Source organism: Megalops cyprinoides, chromosome 3 (assembly GCF_013368585.1).
Source record: "Megalops cyprinoides isolate fMegCyp1 chromosome 3, fMegCyp1.pri, whole genome shotgun sequence".
NCBI classification, from domain to species: domain Eukaryota; kingdom Metazoa; phylum Chordata; class Actinopteri; order Elopiformes; family Megalopidae; genus Megalops; species Megalops cyprinoides.
The window spans coordinates 34,170,911-34,198,322 of record NC_050585.1 but is presented as its reverse complement, the minus strand read 5'-3'; the positions used below and the strand labels follow the sequence as shown (position 1 = coordinate 34,198,322).

General features: G+C 41.9%; 1 protein-coding gene across 3 annotated transcripts; it reads left to right on the top strand.

Annotated features, from left to right (window-relative positions):
- The first annotated feature begins 547 nt into the window (after positions 1 to 547).
- Positions 548 to 27,412, top strand: rab6a (RAB6A, member RAS oncogene family). 3 transcript variants are annotated; one of them, XM_036523450.1, is made up of 8 exons: positions 548 to 873; positions 16,703 to 16,761; positions 17,197 to 17,250; positions 20,054 to 20,159; positions 22,137 to 22,248; positions 24,464 to 24,557; positions 25,772 to 25,838; positions 27,034 to 27,412. In XM_036523450.1, exons 1-8 carry the CDS (start codon positions 804 to 806, stop codon positions 27,096 to 27,098), a joined length of 627 nt encoding a protein of 208 aa, XP_036379343.1. In that variant the 5' UTR covers positions 548 to 803; the 3' UTR covers positions 27,099 to 27,412. The 3 variants fall into 3 exon arrangements, with proteins under 3 accessions (XP_036379343.1, XP_036379342.1, XP_036379341.1); XM_036523449.1 differs by lacking the exon at positions 24,464 to 24,557 and adding an exon at positions 23,681 to 23,774; XM_036523448.1 differs by lacking the exons at positions 20,054 to 20,159; positions 24,464 to 24,557 and adding exons at positions 19,827 to 19,932; positions 23,681 to 23,774.

Here is a 27,412-nt window from a genome sequence, read left to right as displayed (position 1 = left end):
TGTATCGATCAACCGAACCCTGTATGGCTGTATCCCCGCCTCCTCGCGAAAATTACTAGACTCTTGGGGAGTGGAAGACGTCCGTTGTTAAAAGATAAATAAATAAGACCTGTATGTCACATTTAAGCAGCTGTGTTTGTTCTAGAAAAGAGCAAATATAGTTTGTGGTGGCAGTTCTTGGGAGACCCACAAAAAACCTTTGGTTTTTAAATACAGATGTTTGAATTTGTATTACTTTTAGAATTACAGTACTTTTAGATGTGAAATTAACTCTAATAAAACTTACTGTTTCGATTAAAAAAGGATACACCTTTAGCATATCTTGTCACATTGCAAAACAAGGACAGGAGTTCTGGAATTCTATACGTGCAACGACATTAGCCAGCAAGCTACAGCATCTCCGCTGCCAGTTCGTATGGCAACCGACTCGTACAGCAACTCAAATTCTCGAGTTGGATTGGTCGTTTTTACCCATCAGTCATGTCAGCGTGAATGAGAAGCTAGGTTGTAACTCGCTAGCCAGCTCATTAGAAATAGCACAGTCAGTGAAGTGTAGGAGGGTGAGAAAGCAAGCTAGCGATATCGGAGTCACAAAAAGTCAGTTTAACCGAGAGGTGTTTAAGCAAATCAAATCAGATTTGTGTTTTTCAGTCGCGTTCATCAGTTGCTAGCTGAATATTCCACTCTAAAAGGAGAGCTGATATTAACAGTGACCTAGCTAGCTACTTTTCATCCAAACTTTACAAAATAAAGTAGCTAGGATAGCTTTCCTCCTTATCCCTGGTTCTTGAATTGTTGGAGCCATGTCCACTGCAGGAGACTTCGGAAATCCGCTGAGGAAATTTAAATTGGTATTTCTGGGTGAACAGAGTGGTAAGTAGACTGAGGAGACTATCTGTTTTAGCTAAATGCATAGCTTGCTAGCTGACTTGGCTACGTTAGCTCGCTAGCGTTAGCATTGTTTTGGGGCGAGTCCCTTTAATCGGTATTCACCGACTCAGCCAACATGAGCGGCGTGGCGATGCGATTTTGTCGCAGTAATGAACTGAAAAAGTGCTAGATAGCCGACGTTTGATGGCTATGCCACCGCCACCTGCTGTGCTTAACGTTACAGTGACAACTTGTTGGCAGTGTTTTCTGTTGTTGACAATGCACCGACAGCTAGCTAGCTGTCGTGATGCTAAGGAATTTACCCAGCTAACGTTAGCCAGCTAGCTCATGGAATGATGTATAGTTTACTTGTCCAGCAAGCTGGTCATGTTTATCTCGTTTGTGTCGATCAAGCTGGTTTGATAGAAAACTAAGTTTGGCTAGTTAACCATGACATAATTAAAAACCAATATGATGACTAGTAAGCCAGATCCATAAACAACGTTAACAACAACGTATTCACATAAGATTGGTAGCTAGCGCGTTAACGTAAGAGTCTTACGTTAACTGCTGTTATCGATCTACCAGGTCGCCTGTTGGTTTGGCAGCTAGCTATCTTAAATCCTGTATTAGCTCCAACTTTATGTACTATCATATTAGTTAGCCAATGTTCCAACTAACGTTAGTTAATAAGGTAGACTGTATCCCTGTTGTCTTCCTTTTATGGAATTCCTGAAACCGATAACGTTGTTTGCCCTAGCTAGCCAGCTAATACGAACCTTCTGAATGAAATGCATTCATGTCGCTAACGTTACTGAACTAGCTAGCTAAGTTTCGAGATCAAAACCGAGTTTTCCAGGGACTTTATAGGCCAAATCGAGTCCAGGCGAATGCTCCTGTAGTGAGGCTAGCCTTTGCCTTTGTATGATCTCCACAGACCCTCTGATATCTGCTTGAGATAATGTGGATTTCGTTAAATATTGGCCAAATCTACTCAGACAGACAACCTCACATGGATATCTTTTAGCCCGCCTCTCCATATAGAACGCACCTGTAATGTCTGCGTTTTATTATTTGAATCAGATCTGATTCACATGTGTTCAGTATTTGAACACGACGAGAAAATGCATCCTAAAGGAGACGTTCTGTTATCCAAGGGTGTGTGTGTCGGTGAATTGTTATTGTCAGTGGAAATGGGGGCGTTGGGAATCGTCCAGTCGCTGTAGTCTGGCCTGGCCGACTGCTTGCATCTCACAGGTGAGGTAGATACCAACGACTCACGGTGCTATTCTCACTGTAGCGTGTTTGTCCTTCTAATTTTGATGTAACGACTTGTTTTTTTGAATTGACATGTCTTATCAATTGATATTGACATATCATTTTCATTCACTTCTAAGGGGGCCTGTGTATGTTTGTAAAAGTCATTGTAAACGTTGTGTTATGTCATTGGCGAGTGGTGAATATTGAGGATCGTTTTATTAAGGGTACAGAGATAAACGAGCAACCAATAATTTTCATCACTACGCTGCACTAAAAACGAAGTTACAACTGGGAATGGTATTTTCAACTGACTGTCATCTTGGACGTCGTCCTTCTGGGTAGGACTGTACTGCTAAGCATACGTTTGAGAGTTATTGTAATTAACGAGCCCCCTTATCCAGGGAAGTTAACAAAGTCATATTAGGTGGTACAAATTCAGAATACAAATAGGAGGAAGGATGTACAATGTTGAAATTGTGCATTTGTGCTCCATTTGACAAACTATGTTCGAGGATAAATAAAGAGTGAGTTCAAAAGGCAAAATATTGGATAACATTTCATAGGTACTGATGAGGGCTGAACGTTCTATAACCTGCAGTGCAAGATTGGCATTTCCCTTCAGAATTGATTTGAAGCATTATGCAACATCTGGCATTTTGTATGTAGTCCTGTCTTCATTTTGGACACACCCACACACTTATTCCCATTTGGCCAATATCAACGAAACCTGCGAGGATTATATCATGCCTTGAATGACAACTCAGGACTCCTGCCAGTGTTCTCAGAATGTCAGGTGTCCCTTGTTAAAAAATAAAAACTAAATCAGTGTTTGTAATGCTACTCACTCTGCAGCACCCCAGAATATAAAAACTTCGTTTAAGAGAGCCTGCAAGAAAAACAGAGGCAGTCTGTTTATTCATTAATTTATTGTCTATTTATTAAATGATAATACTGTAAATCAGAGTTATCCACAGGGTGCAATCCCAGGCACTGGTGGAAATGATAATGTCGGTATAGGCCTGAAATGCTTCCACATAGTGAGAGGTGTTCAAATATTTAATCTTCAGAGGTATTAAACAAGCCTATACATGAAAGGGCACATAATAAATAATGTCTAGATATATTTAGCACCCCATTGCCTCTTTTTCATGGCATTGGCTTCAGTAACAAATGTCTTAAGTCCCCACATGAAAGTGTTAAGCCTACTGCTGAAAATTCCTTCTGAAGTGTTAGAATATTATTTTTTTTAAATTGTTGCAACCAGGTGATTTGATTGTTTTTACATTAGATCACACAACAGTGTGTTTGGCTGCATGGCTGATTGTACGATTAGAATTAAGCTGGTTTAGATTTTTTTCCTACAGGTGGCCCAGTCTCTATATGCAAGTCAGTGCATTGTTGGCATTTGGCAGCCTTTTCCTGAGAAAATTGGTGCAACATAGGCTACTGTTTCAAGTAACATATTTTGCACTCCTGCCTGGAGATGGGTGCTTAATTTCTTGTTTACTGCTGGAGAGAAGTACCACCAGAAATTTGAGATGCATCCCCTCCTCAGATTGTAATGGAAACTATAGCTTGTCCACAGCCCTAATACAAATTGAAACCCTGAGAAGTAACTCTAGTTAATGTTGTAAGATTTGCATGCTGTTTCAACAGCATGGTGTTTGGAAAAATGCAGCATGTGGACCGGGCAACAAGGAAGGAAGGGCCTTATTGCTCAACACGGCAGAGCAGTGGAACTGATGCAGACCAGGACAAAAGATGCTATTGATTGGAGCATACAAAGGGCTGTGCAGAGTCATGCAGGGAGCCGCACTGCTCTCGTCCCCGCTCTGGAAGAAGTCTGTCGCCCTTAGGCCAATATCCTGAAAACATTGGTGCTGTCATTCATTTCACATGGTAGGGTGCATACTGTAATTCCTTTATAAAGAGGAAAATTGTTTACGGCACTGTTTGTGTTATGATGTGATATAAAATTAGATTGAGGTTTCGGTTGTTATGATAGTTCAACAGTAGTGATCAGTGTGTGGTGTAATTTTTGATATTTGATCAGGGTAACACATTAAGGTCAAGTGGGTTGAAGAGCCTGAGATCATAAATTGCTAGGAAGATCCTGTACTCTGTGTTCCTTCCTTCCCGCACTGAAGTGTGTTAGCTGCAAAGGCCTCAAAGAGTTCCTGTCCTGGCCGTTCTCCATCACTATAAAGCACTGAAAATTCATGAGCATGAAATATATTTTGATAATGGGTAATTTGTAGTTGCTGTAAATCTGCAGCAGTAGACATTTAAATTGGGACCAAAGAACTCGTACCATTCAGTAACTGAGACAGACCATGGCTGTGATGTCTTGAGTTAGTCATTTCAGGAATAGATGAAGTTTCCTTGATTGAAATGCATTATCACAATGTTTCCTTCTTCCTTGACCTCAGCATTGTATGGTTCACAGGGGGGCTGATTGGGAATGGATTTCAGAGCTTTTTTTTTTTTGCAAAGTTTTGTGTAAATTGGTACAATTGAATCAAAGATGATCTCATTTTATTTTTCAGAGGAAACACTTTCTTCACTGGAGAAAGGTCATATGGTTAAATGTGGTTTAACTCTTTGAGGAAAGCAAGGCAATCCCTATCATGCTTAGTGAAAGGATGCTTTTGATAATGTGGGCTGGTGGTACTGTACTGCTGGCTTGTGAAGCTCCAGAAAGAATAATGAAGACAAAAAGGCTTGCCTTAGACAGTTAAACGGTCGAGGCAAGAAATCACCTGCTAACCTAAATGTGGACAGCAGTGTGTTTATTTTCAATATAGGCAGTGAGCCTTAAATCCAGGCAACCCAGTAGGAATGTCCCATTCATAAAACCCAGCATTACAGTTTTGCTATAGCTATAACTCCCAAGGGCTTGGGTGAACCCTTGAAATCACCTGTACCAGCTATTGTATTGGCGGCTGCTATACTCACATAGTGTTGCTTAGATTTTTTTCAATTTCTCCTCTTGCTTATTTTTATTTGTCCCCTAGCAAATTTGTCATGGCGTCATTGGGAGGATGTTGAATCGGTTAGAATTGTACGCTCAAAGCAGGCCGATTGTTCCTGGTATAAACATTTTTGCTTGTGACGACAGGGTTCTGAGTCTACCATTTATATATGCAGGAAGTCCCAGCTGGGATCTGTGTTCTTTGCCTCAGCTGTTACTTTGCGCATCTCACTCTCTTGTCTCTCGCTCCAGCTCTCTTGCTTTCTCTGGCTCTAACAGTCTAGCTCTATCTCTTGCTGTCTCTGCCTCTAGCTCTATCTCTGTAGCTCTACCTGTCACCCTCTGTCACTCTAGTTCCCTCTATCTCACACCCTCTGCCAGCCTCTCTGTATCTAACCCACCTTCACCAGTGACCCTGTGACCTCTGATGTGCTGTGCTTTATGGGAAAATAAAAACAGAGGGAGGCAATATCGGGGAAGAGGGGATTAGCATATGCACGGATGAGAACCGGGGCATTGGGATGTGAGGATTAGGACCAGGATTGTAATGATTAATGAGGCAGAGGGAATGTGCGGGAGCTGTGTGCAGACACCAATGCCGGTGGATGGAATGTCCATGACTGGTGGAAAGGAGCACATGCCGGCTGCCTGCAGAGTGACAGTGGAGGGTCTTCAATGGTCTAACCCAGTTTCTCAGGATTCTTTTTACTTTTGGGAAGCCAATCCCCAGAAATCAAGTCAAATCAAGGAGTAGCCTACATTTTGCCTTTGCATCAACTGGAAAAGGATGATGCAAACAGAAGTTTTATTTTATTTTCCTTTTTTCATTTTCTCACCAATTTGGAATGGCCAATTCCCCGAATTCTGGAATGTCCAATTTGTTATCATTCGGTCCCATTGCACATTGCACCCCCAATGTCAATCCAGGAGAGCGTGGACAAGCACGTGCCCTCCTCCGAGACGCGTGATGTAAGCCGCTGCTTCTTTTCGCACTGCGGTCCACAAGCTAAGCTAGCACAGAGATGAGTCGGAGGAGGACATTTCATATGCAGCTTTGGCACGTGGCCACAGGCACCTGATTGACCGGGAGGGGTCGCTGTTGCTAATGGGACCAAAGCCCCTGCCGACGTACCCCACCCCTATCCCCGGCGGAAAGAAGCCAATGTGTTCTGCCTGTGAGCTCCCGGTCGCTGTCGGCTAGTGACACGGTCGGGTTCGAACCCGACTACACTCAGAACGAGTGCTTTTACAGGCTGAGCCACTCGGGAGCCCCCAGGAGTTTTATTTTTATGTTTTTAAATAGGATGCGAGGCTGTTTTAGTTCTGCCCCATGTTTTGTTGTAGTTCGCGCTGTTTTGAGGACACCCTGTCCCTTTCTGATACTGATTCAAGCAGCTTCTCGTTATGGTGTTTTGCTACAAATTAGGGAGGTGCGGTTTTTCTCATACTAACCTCCGTTCCGTGCACTCTTGATCAGTATATTCTGTGATGTTTGGCAATTAACCATTTCTCCCACTCTCCACCTCAGCTGCGCACTGCTAGTACTTTGATGTGGCTGTAGCACAGACCCTGTTTTTGCTTGGTTTTGGTTTTGGGACAGGAGCAGGGTGAAGTGCTAATTGCAGTGTGATTGAAATTGTTAATGTTAAGGTGCGCTGCGGGAGTGGGCTCTAATCTGAGAGGGGAGGAGGAATTTTGTTTGAAGTCCCCTTCCCTCTGGGGCTGGAATGCTGCAAAGCAGGATTTTCTCTCTGTCTGCAGTTTTTGTATAATTTCACAAAGGGGATTGTGGCACATTCTTTACAATAGAGGGAAGTCTTACTGGCTCTCTGCTTTTCTTTATTGTGCTTGAATTTGTACGTGTTATTCAGTTACTGTAGTTCAATTGCATGGTGGGGTATCGGTCCATGGTGTAATGTTGCACTTTTTATTTAGTTTTTCTTTCTTTCTTTCTTTGATGGATGTCTTCAACACTGAACCTCTGATCTTAACAAACTGAACTTGTCTTCTGAAAGCACTTTATGGCTTTTTCAAGTCCAGGCGGTTTGAACTGAATCCACCCCTGTCACTTTTTGATACTCTGATAACAACGTTCTGACATTGAGGTTGACTTTGATACCACAGCATTTGTTTGGAGCTTTTTTGTCACTGAGCAAAGCCAACCAGTCGTTACCCCAGGCAGGTTACATAGCCGGATTTGTATCATTCCCCGTCAGTACAAACGGCCGTGTCTCTTGGCGAGGAGCATGGCCTGCACCACAGGAAGCACTCAGAAGCAAAGTGAGTTCTGGTCTCTTCCCCCTTCATTGTGTCGCAGTGTCAGAGCTACAGTGCAGAACAGCAAAGGTAGTGGCCGTTCTCTGGCACAGACTGAAAACCCACCTGCAGACTCCCCTCTTGAACAGAATAGAATTAACATCCAGAATGCCACAGGTTCTTGATCGCTGACACCCTTTGTAAGTGCTGTTTTGGCACTTTCATCCAATTTTAATGTTTTAATTTTAATATTGTGTTTTGTCAGATTTGTTACAGACAATTTCAATGTCTGTCTTGCTCATCTAGCCTTGTTAGATGCACTAATCTGTAAGTTGTTCCAGATAAGGGTGTTTGCTAAATGACAAAATGAAAGATAAAAAAAACAACCACATCCTTATTGCCCCTCTCCGGTTTAAAAGTGCAAAGGTTTCTGCTTTTTCTGCATAGGTGTCTCTCGGGCTGTGTCACTGAAGTTGAACTGGAATGGGGGGGAAAACTATTCAGAGCAGGAGGGCGCCCCCCCAACCCCCCTCCCCCCCCCCCCCCCCCCCCCCGCCCCCACTCCCCTTTGGGTGGGCGGTGGGGGCTGCAGAGATGACAGATGCATTGTGGAGGATACTGGTGTCCCCTCTCAAGTCTCCTCTGTGCTGCAGCTGCTGCAGCTTGTGTAAGAAAATCCTTGACATTGCAGTCTGCCCGTCTGCCATTCCGAGGGGTAATGTCTGATTTCACGGTTGTGCCACCGATGGGGCTGTAAACTCAGAGACCGGCTTGCGGCGTAACCCTCGGCCGTGTACAGGGGCATTCTGGAGTTTTCTGAGGATGCAAGTGGGGGGGCGGGGTGCAAATCGCAGCAGGAGCAGGGGGACCAGCGCAGAGCAAAACAATGGAACTGGGGAGAGAGGTCCCGCTTAGGAATGCAACACAGGGGGAATGCTGGAGCTGCCGCAGAGCCAAACTTTTGGGAGACGGGAGAGGGAGGGGCCTGCAGGGAGAGCAGGCTGGGGGAAGGCCAATGGGTTCAAGGAAGAGTCATGAATGAAGTATACAAATAGTGTCAGCTGTTGTGGAGAGGCACACACTTGTCTATATTCACATAAAATATGGTGTGCACATTTAAATGCACTCTCATGCACTTGCATTCCTGCACAAATACACACTGGTACAATGATGTTTATAAACAGAATGGAGAAGAAACACCCACTTGAAGTGGCGAACACTGAGAAGAGACCTAAACCACATAAACACATTCCTGTCCAGCATTCCTTGCTCTCCTTCATAGTGTTCAGTTTAACAACAGTCACTGGGGCATGTGTGCCATTTTAACATCCCCACATCATACGTAGTAACATTGGGAAGAGGGTGCCACATCCCAGCACATTAAAGCAGTACAGCTTCAACTGTTGGGGTTCAGATATGTTTATGTTTTAGTGTGTGCTGTGCTTATGACCGAGAAAATGCCAAAATGTTTCCCATAATGCACTAGCATCTATGTACATCCAGTGGAGCTTCAGGGGTACGGGGCCTGAGGAGGTTTTTATTATTAGCACGCAGTGGACTCATCATGATGCGAACTCTTAAGCAAACACAGGCACTTGAGCTGAGCTGCAACCCTCATGGTGTCATGATGCCTGTTTTAGAGGCTCCCTCTGTCAAGGCAGACTGTCTGCCTGAATCCTGAATTGGCTCACAGCCGTCCCACTTCAAGCCTCATGCCTGGTTTCTGGTGATGGACGGAGACAATGTTTAGAGTGGGGAGCAGGGTACAAAAATACTTCCTCCGACTGGTTTCAGTAAATATCCAGCTGTATAAATTGACAGTGTGTAAGAGGAAACTGAAGCTGTGCAGGACTCCCTGGGTAAGGTCAACCTGAGGCAATAATGCAATGAGTATGCATAACGGTGGATCTGCGGACGCTGCTGTGCCCTTAAAAAGGGGGCAAGCTGCAGGTTCATAGTGGTGCTCAGACTAGTCAGCACTGTGAAAAGAGAAGGCTCTTGACTTGTGAAGTTAGGAAGGAGCAATAGATACATTTGACCTGAGAAGAGGGCAGATGCTGGCATACTCCGCACAGATACAATTACTGGCCACACCCTACCCAGTTTGGATGGAGTTTAAAAATCCCATGTTGAGAATAAAAATCCCATATTGACCAAGCCTGTTGGCCACATGCATGCAAGTGGGCTGTTGAAAAATCTGAAAGCCTGTCATGCACCTTCCAGGCTGCCATAAAGATTAGGTATTTTTGAAATCACTAAAAGTAAGTGTAAACGGGCCATTCTTATTGGCTCTTCTGTACGTCATGGTGCCCCATTTTTGTGTCACAAAGTGGTCATTCGGGGGAAGGGAGAATGGGGAAAAATGCTGGGAACTGTGACATTCTGTCTTTTGGTAGAAGCAGTTATCCAAGAAGGACTTACAAAGCAAAGGAACTTGATGCATTTATTCTGACCATCTTGGTCAATCTGTGACAGAATATACACGAAATTGAAGGAATGTGAATCACGCGCAAAACCTCAATGAATTCTTTTACGTTCACCTAGTTCTAGGCACATTGAACATTTTGGTAGAATATTGGTTTCTTTGGTTTCAGGTTTGTACAGATTTATTTCTGCATGAACATATTTTACTTCTTATGGCTTCAGAAATAGAGCAAAAACATTCACTGGCCTCAAATTGGACCATATCGCCCTTTAATATGCTCCGAGGTCAAGTCAGTTTGGCCTGGACCTGAATCAGTTTCTCTCTGATTTAATTTTTATGCAGTCATAAAAAGGGAGCAGGAAGTGCCTTGCCCTCCTACTCTTTAATACAGCATTTTTGATAACCTAACCTCGTGAACATGCGCATGTTGAAGCAGATGTGTTCTCCTGGCCTCTGCTTATATTCTTCTCCTTTGATTCTTAATCTGTGTGGGTCCTGATGCTCCAAGCTGTTTTCTATTGCTGCAGTTGATTTTCTTTTTTTTTTGAGGCACAATAGTGTCGGGCTGGTGTTACTGACAGTACTATGTACATGCCTTTAAATGCGAATTAGTCACAGTAAACATTGAACTGCTGGCTTTGAGCTGAGCAAGGGGTAGAAAGTGTGTGTGTGTGTGTGTGTGTGTGTGTGTTTTTTGGTTTGTTTGTTTTTTTTATTTTATTAATGTGAGGTCCTCCTGCACTGCAGTTGTGACTGGTGTAACACGACCAGGTTAGCCCAGAGTGAGAGATCCCCCAACCCTCTCAAATTCTACAGGTCATGGGGTACATGCTACTACCCTGCCTCTCTGTTGTTTAAATACCTTGGTTGAGAGATGGAGTTTGTTCTTAGGGTTTTTACTTTGTAATCCTACTTTGTAACATCCTCATTTGAGGATAACCAGAGATTCCAGGTGTTAAGATATTTAAATAGATTCTCTGCAATGTTTTAAGGTCTAATGCACTCTAAAGATAAAATTGCAACATTGAGACCATAAAACAAGATGCAAAAACAACAGGGAATGATGATGGTGATTAATTTTACATCTTTATACACATCTTGCCTGATGTGTGTGAATTGGCACCAACCAGCAATGTGGTGCATTTGCTGTAAATGACAGCACTTAAAGGAAGTGCGGAACATTCAGCAGGTCCATCCAACAATCAAAATGTGGCTTCAGTATGTGTTCTGAAAACATACTGAACATTCATATGCCCAACCCTGTAGTGTAAACAGGCCAAGCTCTAACAATTCAGAACAACCCGGCTGTTCTTGGAGTAGAGAAAAGGGAACGTATTTGGAAGCATACTGGTGCATCTAATGCTGCTCGATTTTTATAACGATGAAACCAGATATGAAATGATCTAAACATTTTAGGAAATACTTGGGACTGCTTAATTTGGTGTTGCAAAACTTGGATGTAGTTAAATTACTTTTCCCATCTATGTTTAGATGCATGCCACTTAGTGGTTTGTTATATACTTGTTAGTTAACATTTCCTGGAAAAGTGTTAACCTGCAAATGCTTGCATAGGCTCATAATTACACACTTGCAGTCTCAGTTTCTCATATCTTTCTGTATTCCCGCACTGTTAATTGACTCAGTCTGCAGCTGCAGGATACCTTCAGTGAAAGTGTGAACCCTGACACCCTTTTTTTGCAGGGGGTGTTTACTTTGCTTGTGCTACCTCTCAGCCTCATGCTGCTATCACAGCAGGTTGGCCTAGATAAGGATATCGTCTAAGAATATCCGGTACACGGGTTGGTGATTGTCTTTCGGCTTGGCGGTTTCTGAAAAATGACAGAAGGGTAGAATACAGGGCTCTGGAACTCGTTGAACATTTTTGTTTTTTAAAAAAAAAAAAAAAAAAAGCTTTCTGTTACCGGATTTGGAAATAGGATGAAAGCGGAGGTGGAGGCTAGTACTGAATGTTCTTCAATTGCCTAAGCATCAGAAATGACTGCTAACCACAGTTTTCTGTGCTGGTTCTGAAGGATATGGCTGATGTGGTGGGTGCAGGCCCCTTTGGTCTACCCACAGTTCAGTGCTGGTGCCTGTAATCAGGCCAAACAGCTGTCGGTGGAGGTAAAAACGCCCTGAAAGCTAATGGGCAGCAGGGCTGCAGTGCTGCTGCTCTCTGGCTGGGAGTGTTCAGTCTGGGGGAAGGGGGTGGAGTAAAGCAAAGTGTCTTGTCCTTTGGGTGCCCTGGGGTTCTGCCCAAGCCAGTTCACGCCTGACTGTGGAATGTGAAAGGTCCAGGTGTTCCCCTGGTGCTGTGATTGATCCCCTTTCCCTCCCCCAGTTCCATCAGACCAGTTCCACTTAAGATCGCTATCAGGGCCTGTTTCAAGGGCTTTCAGGTAAGCCCTCAGTCACAGTGAATATTTTTACGGTCTTTAGATACTCTCTCTTTTTTTTTTTTTGGCATGTGTTGAATATTGAAAAGTACTGCAGACTTTTTAAGTAATGTGAATGACTGCCTAGTGGCTGCAGTTTTGTGAGGATTCATCCATCTCTCTTTGCGGAAACCTGCCTGAAATTGTTATATTGTTATATCTGTCCACCTGCTCCTGGTCAGCATGTTTCCACTCTCAAAAGGTGTGGAGATGAGTGACCTCTCCTCATCCTCATGGGGACAGCAGAGTAGATATGCTGTAGAGAGGTGGGGTCATGCCTGTGCTTGCAATCAGTAAAAAACCTGTGATATTTTTTGTGTATCGTATTAGTTGCCCTATAGGCTGTAATTGTACAAATCTAATAGTACTGTGTCCTCAAACAGACCTTGCTCTCAGCTGAGAACTGTCTCATTGTGGAACTGTACATATCCTGTCCCCGTACTGTCGCTGTACTTGCTGTATGCACTTTTGTAAGTCGCTTTGGATAAAAGCGTCTGCTAAATAAATAAATGTAAATGTAAATGTAACTGTAAATAAATAAATACCTGTGCTCTTCATATACAATGGCTGATTTTCTTATCCTTCTTATGGAGTACTTCTGGAACCTTTATTACATTATTATGTCATGTCTCATGCTTACTTATTAAGCTCCATTTCTACAGGCGAGGCAGGCTCTGTGCTTTAAGGCCTCAGGGGTTGAATGTTATGGAACAGCATCACAACAAGGTAACATGTCCGTAGAATCCTCAGTTTTATAAACTGCTCGATTGTTATAGCTGCAAACATGTTATTTGCCCAAGTGGCTTATTGCAGACATTAAATATTACTTTGATTTAAACCCCTCATGATTAGGTAAGGAAAGAACACTTAAAGCTGCAACTCACTCCATCAAGGAGATTACTTCCATACAGTATATTCAAAACAGTGAGGCAGTACTGGGAATGTACTGGTGGTAGCCGCTGCAGTGGGATTATCTAGGTGATAATGGGTTATTCTGAGGGGGTGTGTGTGTGTGTGTGTCGGAGGTTTAAATGCAGTCGGGTGGTGGTGAGGGAGAAGCCCTCAGAGAAGCGTCAAGCACAGAGCCTTGTCTGTTATCTGTGTCTCACTCTCCTCGTATCTGGTGTTTTATTTTTGGGGCTGTGAGTGGTTTCTGTCTGGTCTGTTTCACGCCCTTCCCTGAAGGAGTGGGGTGACTGGAACAATGGTTTTTCTCCGGCGTGGTGTCCTGAGAAATGTTCCCCATCAGCAGCCTCCATTTTGCTGCACTTAAGTGTGTAGGGGCATGTGTGATGTTGGAAGGAGAGGAGGGAGGGTGACTAAAACTTATTGTGCAAAAGGGCTGAATCTAAAGCAGTTAGATTGCTCTGCTTCAATACATTTTTCATCTATGAGTGACTTATCACAAATATAATTTATGTGAAGCTGCTAATAAATGTCATTACTCTGTGGGGATATGTTAAGGAAGCTGTTTGCGATGCTGTTTGTCCTCTTCTTAAGCTGTAAGGTCAGTCTACAGCGGCATGGGTGTGTATGCTCATTGCTGTGTTCTGGGCTCAAAGAGAGCCATTTGCTATTCAGCTAAAGGATGTCCCTCTGTCTGAGTCCTTAGTATTCCCTATTAGACTGACTTCAGACTTCAAAGATTGGAGATAAGGGTTTAAATTAAGTTCTCCATCAGAACCGTTTGTTCCCTGACATTTCTCTGTAGGCCCTCTGATATTCACATTGACATTATGGGTGCAAAATTTTGCAGGAGCAGGAGACGGATGGTGTTTAGTACTTAACAGAGTGTTCTGTTTTGGAGTTAACGTTGGCAGCTCCTGTCTTGATGGAGATTGTGAAGCATCTGATTGTATGGCCTGTGTCATGGTCATAGTTGAGGTTTTCATCCTTTTGTCTTTTTTTTTTTTCAAATGAGATTCTTTGCCAGTGGATTGGTTTGATAGTGAGGAATTGCTGTGACCTGATCGTAATGATGAACTCTTCATCTTTCTAAATCATGATAGACTGGAGGAACACTTACTGTGATAAATAATGAACCAACTCGAATTTGCTTAAGACCTTATTAGGATGATTAGCAGACAGTAGTGATGTGGTTTTAGTAATAACCATATGACTCGAGCAGTTACATTTCCGGACAAAATTACTTGATAAATTTGATAGAGTGATGGTGCCAGAAAAAATTACTCACCCATCTTGTTGAGATTACTGATATTTGCCATTTGCTGTCACGTTCATAACAGTGTGTTTCATTTTCCTTTTAAAAAAAGTGCATTCTCAAATTGTAATACAACTGAGATTATAATGGGTGTGAGATTACGGTAAAGGTGTATCTTTCTGATTTGCTGTTGATGTTTGAGTAGTGTGAAGTAATGGTTACACAATGACCAGGGTGTGAGGGTTTTGGTCATCTCACCCTGTGTAGACCCTGCTTATACACAGGGCGTGTTTGCTCTGAGCCGCCATGTCATGCCCTCACGTCCTCAAAAGACCAGAGGGCCTCTAAGGGAAACATTTATACTGCGGATCTCCCATTAACGGTTTTTGTCCTGTTATGAAATATTTTTTTCCTGGATGAAAGGGTAGATGCTTGTATACTGTCAGAGGAAGTCTCATTAATTGTTTGGAGATGGAGGAACGATTTTACCAGACTGTTACATTACATTACATTACTTCATTTAGCAGACGCTCTTACCCAGACCGACTTCTATATAAGTGCATCACTGTTGGTGGAACTTTTGTTGCCCCCTTTTAAAAAAACTGTGCTGATATATTTGCATTTTTTTTCTTTTGTACCCAGTTTGTATTATCTGATTTAAAAATGAGCAGGTGCTGAGCTGGTGAGCCACTCTGTACCTTCCCTCTGAGTAGCAAAAGGCTCAACATCCTCTTGTCCAGCACAGCGAGGCCGCCAACAGCTGCGGTGACACAGCAAAAACCAGGGAGCGACGAGGCGTAAAGTGAACAGTTGCAGGCGGTGGTGTGCGTCTGAGAGGGTGGTATGCAGAGGAGCTGGAATCCTTTGACACTCGTTCCCAACCACCCTCCAACTTCCCGGATCTTTTTCCTTCAGAGTGTGTGGTTAGGGTGCCACTCTTGGGTGGGTGTGTGTGTGTGTGTGTGTGTGTTTGGGGGGGTGATCTCAGCAGAATGCCAGCTTGTTTCTATAGCAGGTGGCCTCTGCGGAGAAATTCCCAGCATTCCTTCAGGAGGCGGGCATGTGGTCTGTAGTGATACGGAGGTGTTATTTCACTTCAATAAGTGTGTTCAGCCTGTTCTGGGTGGCAAAACAGATAACACACTTGCATTGCAAAATTACTCGGTATGTCAATGAAAGGTTTGCCTGCGTCTGATTGTAAGGCTATGTAAACATGCCATGAGGGGACCACCTCCAGAAGCACTGGAATTGTCAGGAATATAGTATATTATTATAGTATATTATAAGTATGTGTATATGTATGCACATATTGAACAGGTGAAACAAAACCAGGTTAAACAGATTTGTCAGTGGAATTACGTTCCAGAAGTACCATTAGCAGCACATTGAAGATACAACCTTTCAGTTTGTTGGGATCACATGAAACTCAGTCAGGAAATATGGTGGAGGCTGAAATATCCTCTTTCCAGCTCCCTTCTGAACAGTAGGTATGGCTGCTTCACTTACGCCTCTCTCCTCTGTCAGCTAAGAAATCGGTAAATATGTGCTATTTTTTTATCTTCATGAAGACAGAACGGCATTAAACATTCATTGAATGGAAAAGGAGGAGACTGTTTGTTTGGATGTAAATAAGCCGTTTCTAGATTTGACTGATTCTGATTTGATTCAGGTCAGAGGGGCAGGGTTTTGTAAAAATAGAAGAGAGTCTTCATTAGTAGCATTCTCCATTACAGGGAGAATCTACCAGACCTCGCAGGACTTTTGTCATGTATTTTGATCTATTTTGATCTTTTGATTGCTTCCTCTTAACATTGAAACATACTGGTTGGGTACCTGGTGTTGTCGGTAGCTTTTGTATGTAACGTAAAAGACTTAACTGACAGCTGTGTCCATCAAAGAAAAGTACATATAAAATGATTATCAAGTGTTTTCCAGTTAATAATAAGGTTAATCTTGTTTAGGAAGGATGCATGTGCGGCGGACTGGCTTTCCTACCACACTGGTTTCACATCTCTCTCCTCTCTAACACCCTGAGTGGGTTCCAAAAGCAGTATCAGTGAAATATTAAGCAATAACCTGATGCATTCAGAGCACTCATCCCCAGTAATGAATTAGTCATCGTTTTGCCAAAGATAGTGGTACCGTATGGCGTTTCACTCACTGCTACTCAGAAAGATGATACAAGAATGGGAGACATCATCTGCAGAAAAGCTTTAATTTCATTTGTTGTTTTTCCATCAGTACTGTTATACATCTAGGCCTGAACCTATGTAAAGTAACAGTAAGCCTAATTTGCTAATGTACCATCTCCTCCTCTTTTCCAGTTGGGAAGACTTCGTTGATCACCAGGTTCATGTACGACAGCTTTGACAACACCTACCAGGTGAGTCCAGGCTCGGCACATTCAGGGTCAGGGTTGTCCCTTGGCACGTTCCTTCAGAGAACATGGGTTATTTGCAGCACACCTTAGTTGTAGGGGAAGCAGGGCCTCTCCTCTTGAGAAGGGCTCCCTTTAGTTTTTTCCTTCATTTATATTCATACTGTTCCAGTAATTGAAATATTGGAATTTGAAATTCAGATCTTTTAGTTTGGAATTGAGCTTAGTTCTTGTAGTCTCCTATGGTCACTTAGCAGGTCTGTGGACTAACTTTTTACTCTTTTTGCTTTACAGTAAGCCGTAACTCAGAGTAGTTTCTCCACTCCATCTGAAGTGTGGTGTGTCAGAATGGACAGGGAGGGGTGAAATGGCAATGTTTTTCACCCGCTTACTTGAGTCCTCTTTCTTTCTCCCTTTCTTTGTCCCTTTCTTCCCCATCAGGCTACAATAGGAATTGATTTTTTGTCAAAAACGATGTATCTTGAAGACAGAACAGTAAGTTGCCCCTTTTTTGTCTTGTCCGTCTGCAATGTGAGCTACCTGCAGTGTACCAGAATGAAAAAATGTGTGTTGTGAACAACAAAAACATATTTAACCCTAAAGAAAAAAATGAAATGAAATGAAATGAAAAAAAAACTTGTGATTGAAAAAGCTGCTTAAATGTATATGGATTAGAGTGTCTGCTAAATGACAATAATATCAGGTGTACATGTTGGATACTTTAGTGGTCTCCTGGGTTAGCATGGTAAACCATTTTTTGAAGAAAATCAATATTTTGTCAGGGAAATTCATGTTGTGCTATGTGTGTATTGTTTGTTTCCAGATCTCTTATCTTTTAATAATGGAATGAAAAGCATATGATAATTGCCATATTGTCATTGGCTATTACACTATTCCAGTATTAGTCTGTATTTGAATGTTTAGAGTGTGAAAGTATCTTTTCCTGGAATACTATATTTGGAGTATGTCAGTATTCCCAATAAGAGAACTCTATGTGAAACTTTGCTATTACATATGATATCTGTGTGGAATAATGAGCTATTACATGGGGTGTCAGGGCATGTAAACAACTTATCCTGAATATGTCTTGTATTTGGGTTATTTGACTTAAATGAACAAGTCTTTTGATAGACTTACAAATTTTGGGTGGAGGGTGACATGAAGATTGAGTTACTGTCAAACTGACAACTGCTGTTACTTTTTATGGAAACATGTTTAGCTGGCAGTAAGCATCATTAGAGCAATTTATCACATTAATTTAGCACAACACATTTATGAAATGAGATTAATCAAAATGCAGAGGAAAGAAAATTATTCATATGTGTCAAGCCCAACTCCCTGGAGAAGATAAGGGGGACATGCTTTCTGATTATAATAAAGTCCTCCAGCAGTGGGAGGCAAGATGGGAGTGTGGGCACCATCTGTGCCTCTAATGTTTTGAGGGTTGCAATGGGCTCTTTTTAATTAAATGTTTAATTATAAGGGAAACCATTTGGACTTGGACTGTTTGTATACCCCAAAGTGTTCAGTGACAGCATAGTGCTACAAACATCTACATAGCTGCCCAAGTTGTGTACACAAGGCTAATGATGCTATACATTGCAAATTGTATGTAGACACTCACAAATATGACATGATCCTCCAAGCATGCAGCAAGACACATTATTCACAGTACTTTGATTTTCTTGTGACTCCGAATATTAGCAGTTACATTTTTAGTGCATAAGAACAGTATTTTTTTAATAAGATTATTCAGAATACTGTGCATAGGTAAACATGTCTAATAAAAAAGTTTAAAGAAAAAACGGTGGGTTATCGTAGTTTTCAGAAAAAGTCTTCAATCAATGCTGAGGTCTCTTGACAAATAAAGTTAACATGCTATTTGTTCCTCCATTTCCCCCTTCAGTTTTAAGACTCACAAATCTTTGTACTCTCTGGTCTTCTGGGGCTCCCTGTGCTATCTGGTGGATGATGGGAAAATACGGGCAGTCCCGCTGTTTTGGGGGCAGTGGCCTCTATATCACTTCCACCTATTAGGCTCTTCTTGCTCTGAGAGCACCCCCCCCCTCCACTACCACCGCCATAATCTGTCATCCTTTTCTCTTATTGTGCTCTTATTGTCTACCTCTGTTCCTGTTCTTTTCATTCACCAGGTCAGACCTGAACCTGTGTATAATGCCCCTGAACAACACACATGCACACACATGCACAGCAGAGATGGAGTACTATGTGGACCACGTAAATGACCACATAAATACAGTCTGCGACTGGGTCTGTACACATTGACTCAGATGAAATTAAAGGTCTTGCCACTGTGTCCTAAATCTCAACAGCATTACTGTGCTCAAGACAGAGTACTATTACCTTTATTAGAAGGTATAGTGGGTTGGAGTATCTGAATTATCTTTAATTTCATTGATCTCCTAAGGATAGTCTATAGCAACAGAAGAATACAAACTGCAGTAAGTGATGACACATTTTATATTTGATTAGCTGTTGTTTATATTGAATTCAATTAACTAAATGTTTTATTTGGTAGCAAAAATCTTTTTACTGTGTTTGACTTAGTTGTCGCCTATTTCATCACTGCATTATTTTATTGACAGACAAAAAATAAATTTCTGTGGCTGGATGTAGCAACTTTCATGTTGTAAAAATTGCTCAAAACAAAATCTCTTTTAGACTTAATGATTATTTCTTGTGTTATGATGGTTAAATAGATCGTCTTCATCCTGGATCTCTGGCTTGTCTTGCCTCGTTGAGGATCATCTTGGTCCAGATCCAGGGTGGGGACTTGAGAAGTCATGTCATGACTCCATCTCTGAAACACGTGCATATACACACACTCACACTCACACGCACACAGGCTCTGCATGCCTTTTCATGTTTCTGTTGATTTTTAATTGTTTGTTTTAATTTCAGCATGCTCGTATGCTGTTTAGACTTTCATTGTATCGTGTTTTGTTTTGTTTCTGTGTTCACTTCCTTTTTCCTTTTTTTTTTTCCTTTCTTTTCTTTTTTTTTTTTTTTTTTTTTTTTGTTTATTTTTCATTCCCCCCCATCCCGCACAGATTAGGTTGCAGCTCTGGGACACTGCGGGTCAGGAACGCTTCCGTAGCCTCATTCCCAGTTACATCCGCGACTCCGCCGCCGCCGTCGTAGTTTACGACATCACAAGTAGGTACCCCTACCCTTCTCGCTCGCTCTCTGCCCCGGGGTCTCACCGCTGCCTCTTCCTCTCCCCCCCACCCCACCCCCCCTTCCCACTCTGCTCCTCTGGTGTTGCCTGATTGGCCAGGTGCGACTGCAGCTGTGGGACACAGCAGGACAGGAGCGGTTCAGGAGTCTGATTCCTAGCTACATACGTGACTCCACTGTGGCAGTGGTTGTCTATGACATCACAAGTGAGTGGGGCTCCCATCGATGTTGGTGTTCATGCTACAAAAAGAAAAAAAAAATCTGTCTTCTCGCCCCTGGCTTTTATGCTAATTCTTTATTTCTCTTTGTTTATTGTTCTTTGTCATATTTTTTACTTTGATTCTTGCCTTTATTTGCTGACCCCGCCCAATTCCCCCATTTACGCGGTGGGGTTTATATGTAAGCGTTGTGCATTTCCTTTTGGTGTGTCTTATTTCTGTGTTTCAGGCAAAATTCTAGGATTTTTTTTCTGGATGGCACAAAAAATTAAATGTGCTGTTACATTCTCACATGATGGTTGCATGCACTTCCTCCAACCATAAACAATGTAACATTAATATATATTTTTTTTCTTGAATGGGTTTTCAAATGAGACTGTAGATTCTGAAGTACTGATGTGCATTGCTGCAATAGAGTTATCCCTTCTTTAGGAGAGGCTTACGGTGATAGGGGGACAAGAGAGTGCAGGCCCAACGCAAAGAGTAAAGGTTTTCAGTAGTGTTTTTTCAAGTGTGTTCTTTGTCATTAAAGTCAAAAAAGTGAGTGGGAGTGTGTGGAAGGTGCCATTCTTTTTGCCATTTTTTTGTATGTCCAGAATTTAAGCCTTCAGCAGTAAATTCACAAGAGCAGTTTTCTCTTTGCATCTCATTGTAATCACCATCAAACTTCTTTGAGGCACTATTTACAGTATTCCGAGAAAAATAAATTCATTGCACGTTAATTTGGTACGTACAAGCTCAAGGTTATGGCTGCATAGCAAAGCATTGCACACTGACCACTAAATAGGACTTTTTCTGATTGTAGTGGCTGCAGATATAATGATGTGTTGCATGTAGTAGAAAAGTGGGAACCCGTAATCCCCCATCCCCTTCAGGTCATTTTAGACATGATCAGTTTGTCTTTATTCCAAATATTTGTATGAAATGTGGATTGTGAGGTTTATAGTCTTCAAATTAGTGTTATTTTTTAATTTTCATGAATTGCTGGATGTGAAAGAGTAAACATAAAAAATAGCTAGTGGCTTTTGAGGTGTCTTCCTCTAGCCTGTTTGTCCATAGCGATTCTGTGTGGTCTGCATTGGGACGGAGAAAAGGAGGAAACGGTCATTGATTCGCCCATCTGATGTGCCGATTGAGAGAAACTGAAAACATTGCACTTCAGTGCTGCCGCTGTACATTTCAGTGCTTCAGGCAAATCAATGATAATCTGTTTGGAGTGGTTAAAAGGGAGGTTCCCTTACTGCCAGATCAAAGATACACAAATGTTTGCTTAGTGGTTTTTGCAGGGAAAAACACAAATAGTTGTTGAAATGGCCCTTAGTGTGGTATCCATCCATTGTACATCTTTTTGTGTTTTTTTCCCCACCACTTGGGTTTTGATGCCTGGCTTTTTATGCCACAGAAGTGTTTAACAAAAAAGATAAAAGGACATCTTAAGTAAGCAATATAAGTGAACTAACGTTCTGGTTGTGCAGCACTGAATCCTTTATTATAGGTTTAAAATGTGTTTGTTCATGTGGAGCTATAGGTGTGTTGGCGTGGTCAAAGCTACATCAGTCACTCTTTGATCTATATGCGCTCTGCTGTAACTTCTGGTATTTGTGTGCCATTTGAAAGCGGCCATCTGTGGATTGTGCACCTTATTAAAGTTCTTTGCAGCTCTTCACTTTTTGCCACTGTCCATCTACACAGCAAGTTTGGTTTTCCTGCTCCAATCTCTTATCCTCTCCCTGCCCATATTACGTTTCTTCAATGTAGCCGCAGCATCAAGGGAGCGTTTTATGTTACATGTTGTTGTTGCCATTTTTCAAACACCCTTATTGGGTGTTTTTTTTTCTTTCCAGAGGGTGTAGTCATGGTAGTTGCTAACTGTGCCATTTTCATGATAATGTGGTTTATCACTTGACAGTCTGGTAAATGCACTGTTGCTTAAACTGTGCTGGTTGTTTCTCCCCTTTCTATCAGATGTAAACTCTTTCCAGCAAACCACAAAGTGGATCGATGATGTCAGAACAGAGAGAGGAAGCGACGTCATCATCATGCTGGTGGGCAACAAGACGGATCTTGCAGACAAAAGGTACAGCGTCACTGTGAAGCATCAAGGAGGCGTCAGCCAGTAACATTGGCAGTGTCTGTATTTTGGGTATAGGCCCAGAGTCTGACTCATAACCTCTGCTGTCTATATTTTAAGGTCTTATTTGCGTATAACTAGTGTTCCGGTTTGGAACAGTTTGACGGTAGTCTCTTAGTCTCCTGGTGCTTTTCCACATCGCCCACGTCATTGCTGTGAAGTAGGGCAGCATTAACATGTCTGTAACACCCACTTATCCACCAGCGCCTCTGTTTGACAGCCATGTAAGATGGTCGGCCTCTCAAATAACACTTGTTGAGATGCCTGATTCAGTCCTCCCACCGGCAACTTTTCAATTCAGTTGTTGTTAAGGTTACTTGGAAAATGAAACTGGAATGTGGCAAGGAAGCTACACCTGAAAGTGCACAAGCACATTTCACTGATAAAAAATGTGTTTAGTGCTGCAGTGATTATTCATACTATTCAAATTGACCAGAAAAAAATGCATTGATTAGATTTATATCTTTTGAACCATGAACAGAATTTTAAAATGGTAGACATTCTCATCTCATAGAATTCTCATTTCATGCCCTTTGTTATATATGTTTTGTTATACCGTACTTACCTTACTTTCAAGTTAATCACTGTCAGATTTCAGTGAAGTATTTTTCCAGAGAAATTTAACTTGTCGAACAAAACATCTTTCTTGTCTATTATTAGTTCTCTATAATACAATGTTTTTATAATACAAGGACACATTCATTACCCATAGCACATAGCACATAGCTAACTAGCAGATTAAGCTAGTGTTTTGCCAGCACACTTGTTAGCTGGGATGTAACCACACATTTCAGAAACATATCTAGCATTCTATCTGTGCTGTAAAAATAGCATAGAGGAAAATGACAAAGTCATCATGTTGTGCTCTAGCTCAAGTGAACAAGAGACTGTTGACAGGAAATTAAAAATGTCTGCAAATGACTTGCTTTTTTGATCTCACTCACAATAATGCTTAAAACCTTGAGCACATTTTCCTGTTTTAGGCCTTAACATTACTTTTCCTGGCTGATGATGTCCAGTTTGTCCACACTGTACTGTTCCTTAGTGGTTGTTGCACATAAATGCCTCCTTGGTTCTTGTTTTACTGAGCTTTACCGTCTCTTGCTTGAAGTTGGTGCTTTGCTACAGCTGGTTAGCAAAAATTGGGAGACCCGATGATTCTGTTTCCAGTGGTGTGTTCATATAGTGTGTGTGTGTCTGCGTGTCTGATGCCCGCCATATGTATTCACACCCCAGACTACATGTGAACAAAAAAACCTGCTATAAAATGTACAGATTGCTTAAAAATGAATGCAGCAGTTTAGTTATGTAATATTTAGGTACGTGCTTATGGCATTTTGGTATGTACTACCCCTTCTAACGCTCTCATTTGCTACAGGCAAGTATCAATCGAGGAGGGCGAGAGGAAAGCCAAAGAGCTGAATGTAATGTTTATTGAGACTAGTGCTAAAGCAGGATACAATGTTAAACAGGTAAGTCTGCGATGAAATCACACGCTCCAGATTCTGTTCACTGCTGCCGCCGCTCACCTCTAAAGGACAGTGTTACAGCCTGAGCAGTTAGAGAAGCAGCTACATTATGCCCAAGTTTTCCTCATCCTCATGGCGCATCCTTCTGTTGTGACTCATCTTTACATATGTACTGTTAGGTTTTTAATGAAATGTGAAGTCTGATGAGACTAAGAGGAGTCATGCATCACAACTCCGTATGGTGCACCTGTTCTAATAAGCAGAAACGGCGACCACAGTAGGCCAATCTCAGGGTCACATTAAATACAAATTCTGACCCAGCTGTTAATTATTTTATTTCGACTTATTAAGCACAGGTTGAATTGGGTTCAGTCAGCCATCCACGTGACAGCTTTGACAGAATTAATGCCAAAGTAACACTGGATGTCTCTGATGATCTCAGAGAATCTGAACGTTGTAAGCTATTCATTTGAAAGACAGGAGTGAAGAGTGTAAATCCTCTGGGCACTCTAACTGTGCTTTAGACAATGGCACAAGCAGCAGTGGACAGATGAAACGGTGCGTGTGTCCTTTCAGTGTTAAAAGTTTACATTTTTGTTTTTCTTTCCTGTCGTGTTTTTTGTTGTGTGTGTGTACGCGTGTATGTGTGCGTGTGTGTGCGTGGGTGTGGTCTGTCTTGCCTCCCACCACAGACAGATTACCACTGAGGAAGGAGAGCAGAGAGCGAAAGAGCTGAGTGTTCTGTTTATCGAAACGAGCGCAAAGACAGGCTACAATGTGAAACAGGTAGAGCGCATGGCTGCCGCGGGCAGCGGTGTGGTAGTGAAGAGGCGGGGTTTCACTCTGTCGCCCTGGCAACAGCATTTACTCCTCTGACGGCTTCTCTCACACACACACGTGTGTGGGAAAGGGGGTTGGCATTCTCAAGGGCTCGCTTTTGTGGCAGAACTTTTGTCCACCTGCTGATAATCATAAATCATAATCCATACCTGAAACCAACTTGACAAGAGGTGCTCATTCTATCCTGATGTTGAAAAATGCTCATGATGTGAAAGTGGGTGGGTCAAAGTTTTGATTTAATCCTGCCCTTTATTTTGATTGGAATTTAATTTTGCAGTGTTTGTTAGTTGTACTTATCATTTAATGTCTAAAATCTGCATGACATTCAGTATTTAGACCCAGCTTCAATCAACCACAAAGCACATGTCCTTAATTAAAAAAAAAAAAAAACGTATTACATTAATTTGCACAAAATGAGTTCGGCTGTTGCTGAGTTTAGTAAAACATGTTGACTAGGCAACTAGGAAGTAACACTTTCTTAAATTTTGTTCAATATTAAGGGCAAAATGCTTTATGGTTAGATTGTCAGGCTCATTCATCAGTGGTTGCTGGGCTTATGGTAATGGTAAATACATTGGATTGAGTATGTTGCTGTGAAATCACTGACCACATTAATGATTTGAGACATGCTGTTCCTTGTTTGGTGTGTGCGTGTGTATTTCTGTGTGAGTACTGACTATGTTACCACACTGTGTTACCACTTGCTTTTTACTGTAAATATGACACTGCAGTCACTTAATCATATCATAACAAATTTCCATATACCAGCCATTTACCAGAGGTAATGTGAATTATTATGAACATTATTGTAGCATTGTAGAATTTGTTGCATACCTGAAAGACAGATTCATACACAATATTAGCCTAACTGTAGACCAAGCAAACCCCCAGTTTTTCAAGGTTATTTTGCTAAAGTGGGATTGTTTAGCATTTTCTAGTTTAGCAATTTCTAGACCAACTTGTCCCAAGACCTGTCAATGAGTTTATCTAAACCCATTGCATTTCTCAGAACTTCTGATTTTTTGAGCTACACCCAAGGTGTTATATGAAGTGAGACATTTCTCTCTAAAGTACTCAGACTTGCCTTTTCATTAGAGTGGAATCAGGTTGATTTCATGGACAGGTTTAACTTTTGAGGACTTTTCTTTGTTCCCCTGCAGCTTTTCCGACGTGTTGCAGCCGCCCTGCCCGGGATGGAGAGCACTCAGGACAAGAGCAGGGAAGACAGTATCCTTTCACTGCGGGAGCCTTTTGATGTAATGCTGTCCTTCACTGATATGTTTACATCTGGAGACTGGAACTACCTTTCACGCGAACTCAACTGTAACCGTATTACCCTCCTGATTGCAACTGCACAGCAAGGCCTGAGTTTCTGGATAGTTTGAAGCTCGAAAGAACATCTCTAGATTGTTCATATTTATGCAGAGGGCACAGCAGTGGTGATTCCCAACACTGTCACAATTCACATAGCTTCTCAGAACTGTGGTTTATTTGGTTATGGTCCAGACCAGACCACTGCTTGAGAAGCATTGTGCATCAAAAAAAGCTCTTGGAGAGTCCTGTCTGGACAGATGTCCATAAAATGCCAAACTGTTAAGTTATAGTATTAATACGCAGCCATGGCTGGACAAAATGTGCCTTTGAGAGCATTAAAGCAGTCGGAACTCAGGTTAGACATCCAGAATTGCTGCTTTGCTGCATTCATTTGAGAGGATACTCTGTGATCAGTTTGAATTTTAAATATAAACAGATTGTGCTTGTTTTAAGCCTTAAAGTTAAAATGGGTTTATAGCTCAAACTCTGCCTCTGGTGCTTATTACTTAAAGCAGCCTGTGGAAAAACGGGCAAGACACTTCAGCATGCACGAAAACAACCCACTGTGAACTATTATTTATGTATTTGTGGTGAAATGGCAAGTCAGAGAAGTCTTCATTTGGCTTTATAATTGTATTAAAAATCTGACCACATTCTGGCCACATTCTCTCCAGTAAAAAAAAAAAATATATATTCTTGACTCGACTGTAGTCTCTGTATTGTGAACTTATGTAATGCGTTACTGCCATTCTTATTCCAGCAAATGCTGACTGAGATTAAAATAGTCACACTTCAGTTGAATTAAAGTCAGCCATGAGTTGTAGAAAGTCAGATTTCTGTCAAGTTTGCCCATACTGGCAATACATGAGCAGTGAAGCTTCGTATCCGGAAACAGAGATTCCATCTGCACTTATATTTGTTTTTGGCTAAACAATGAAGTCTCCTTGTATTTTAGCCGTTTATGGAAGTTCTGAGGTTCAGCTCTAGCTCTTACCCAGTTCCAGCTCCTTTATGCTTTGATGAAGTTAGCACCACACATTGGAATATACTGGTCGTTTACAGGACCTTCCTTTCCGTGTTCCCTATGGTCCTTAACCATCCATCTCAGTGATTGACATAAAACTGGAGAAGCCCCCAGAACAGCCAGTCAGCGAAGGAGGCTGCTCCTGTTAATGCTGGGCTTATAGCTCCATCTCTCGCTCACCTTCACTCCACCTCCTCTCTTTCTCTCTTTCTCTCTGCTCTCTCTCTCTCTCTCTTTCATCCAGCACCACTGCTTCTCTTCCACCCCCATCAGCTACAGTGTCGGCATCAGATTACTGTTGCAGCCGGAAAGAAAAGAACACTAGTGTGTCTGTGTCCGTTGTTGTTTCGCTAACTCACTGAAAAGACCTTAAAGATTTACAAGCACAATGTGGATGTGAATGTTTTATTTTTTTTTTTTTCCTGATTGTTTGCTCTCTTTTTCTTTTTGGTGTACTTTCACC

Coding starts and splice junctions, on each gene's coding strand:
- rab6a (XM_036523450.1), top strand. CDS start 804: ATGTCCACTGCAGGAGACTTCGGAAATCCGCTGAGGAAATTTAAATTG. Junction 874..16,702: donor ATTTCTGGGTGAACAGAGTG/GTAAGTAGACTG, acceptor CCTCTTTTCCAG/TTGGGAAGACTTCGTTGATC. Junction 17,251..20,053: donor TGTATCTTGAAGACAGAACA/GTAAGTTGCCCC, acceptor CTGATTGGCCAG/GTGCGACTGCAGCTGTGGGA.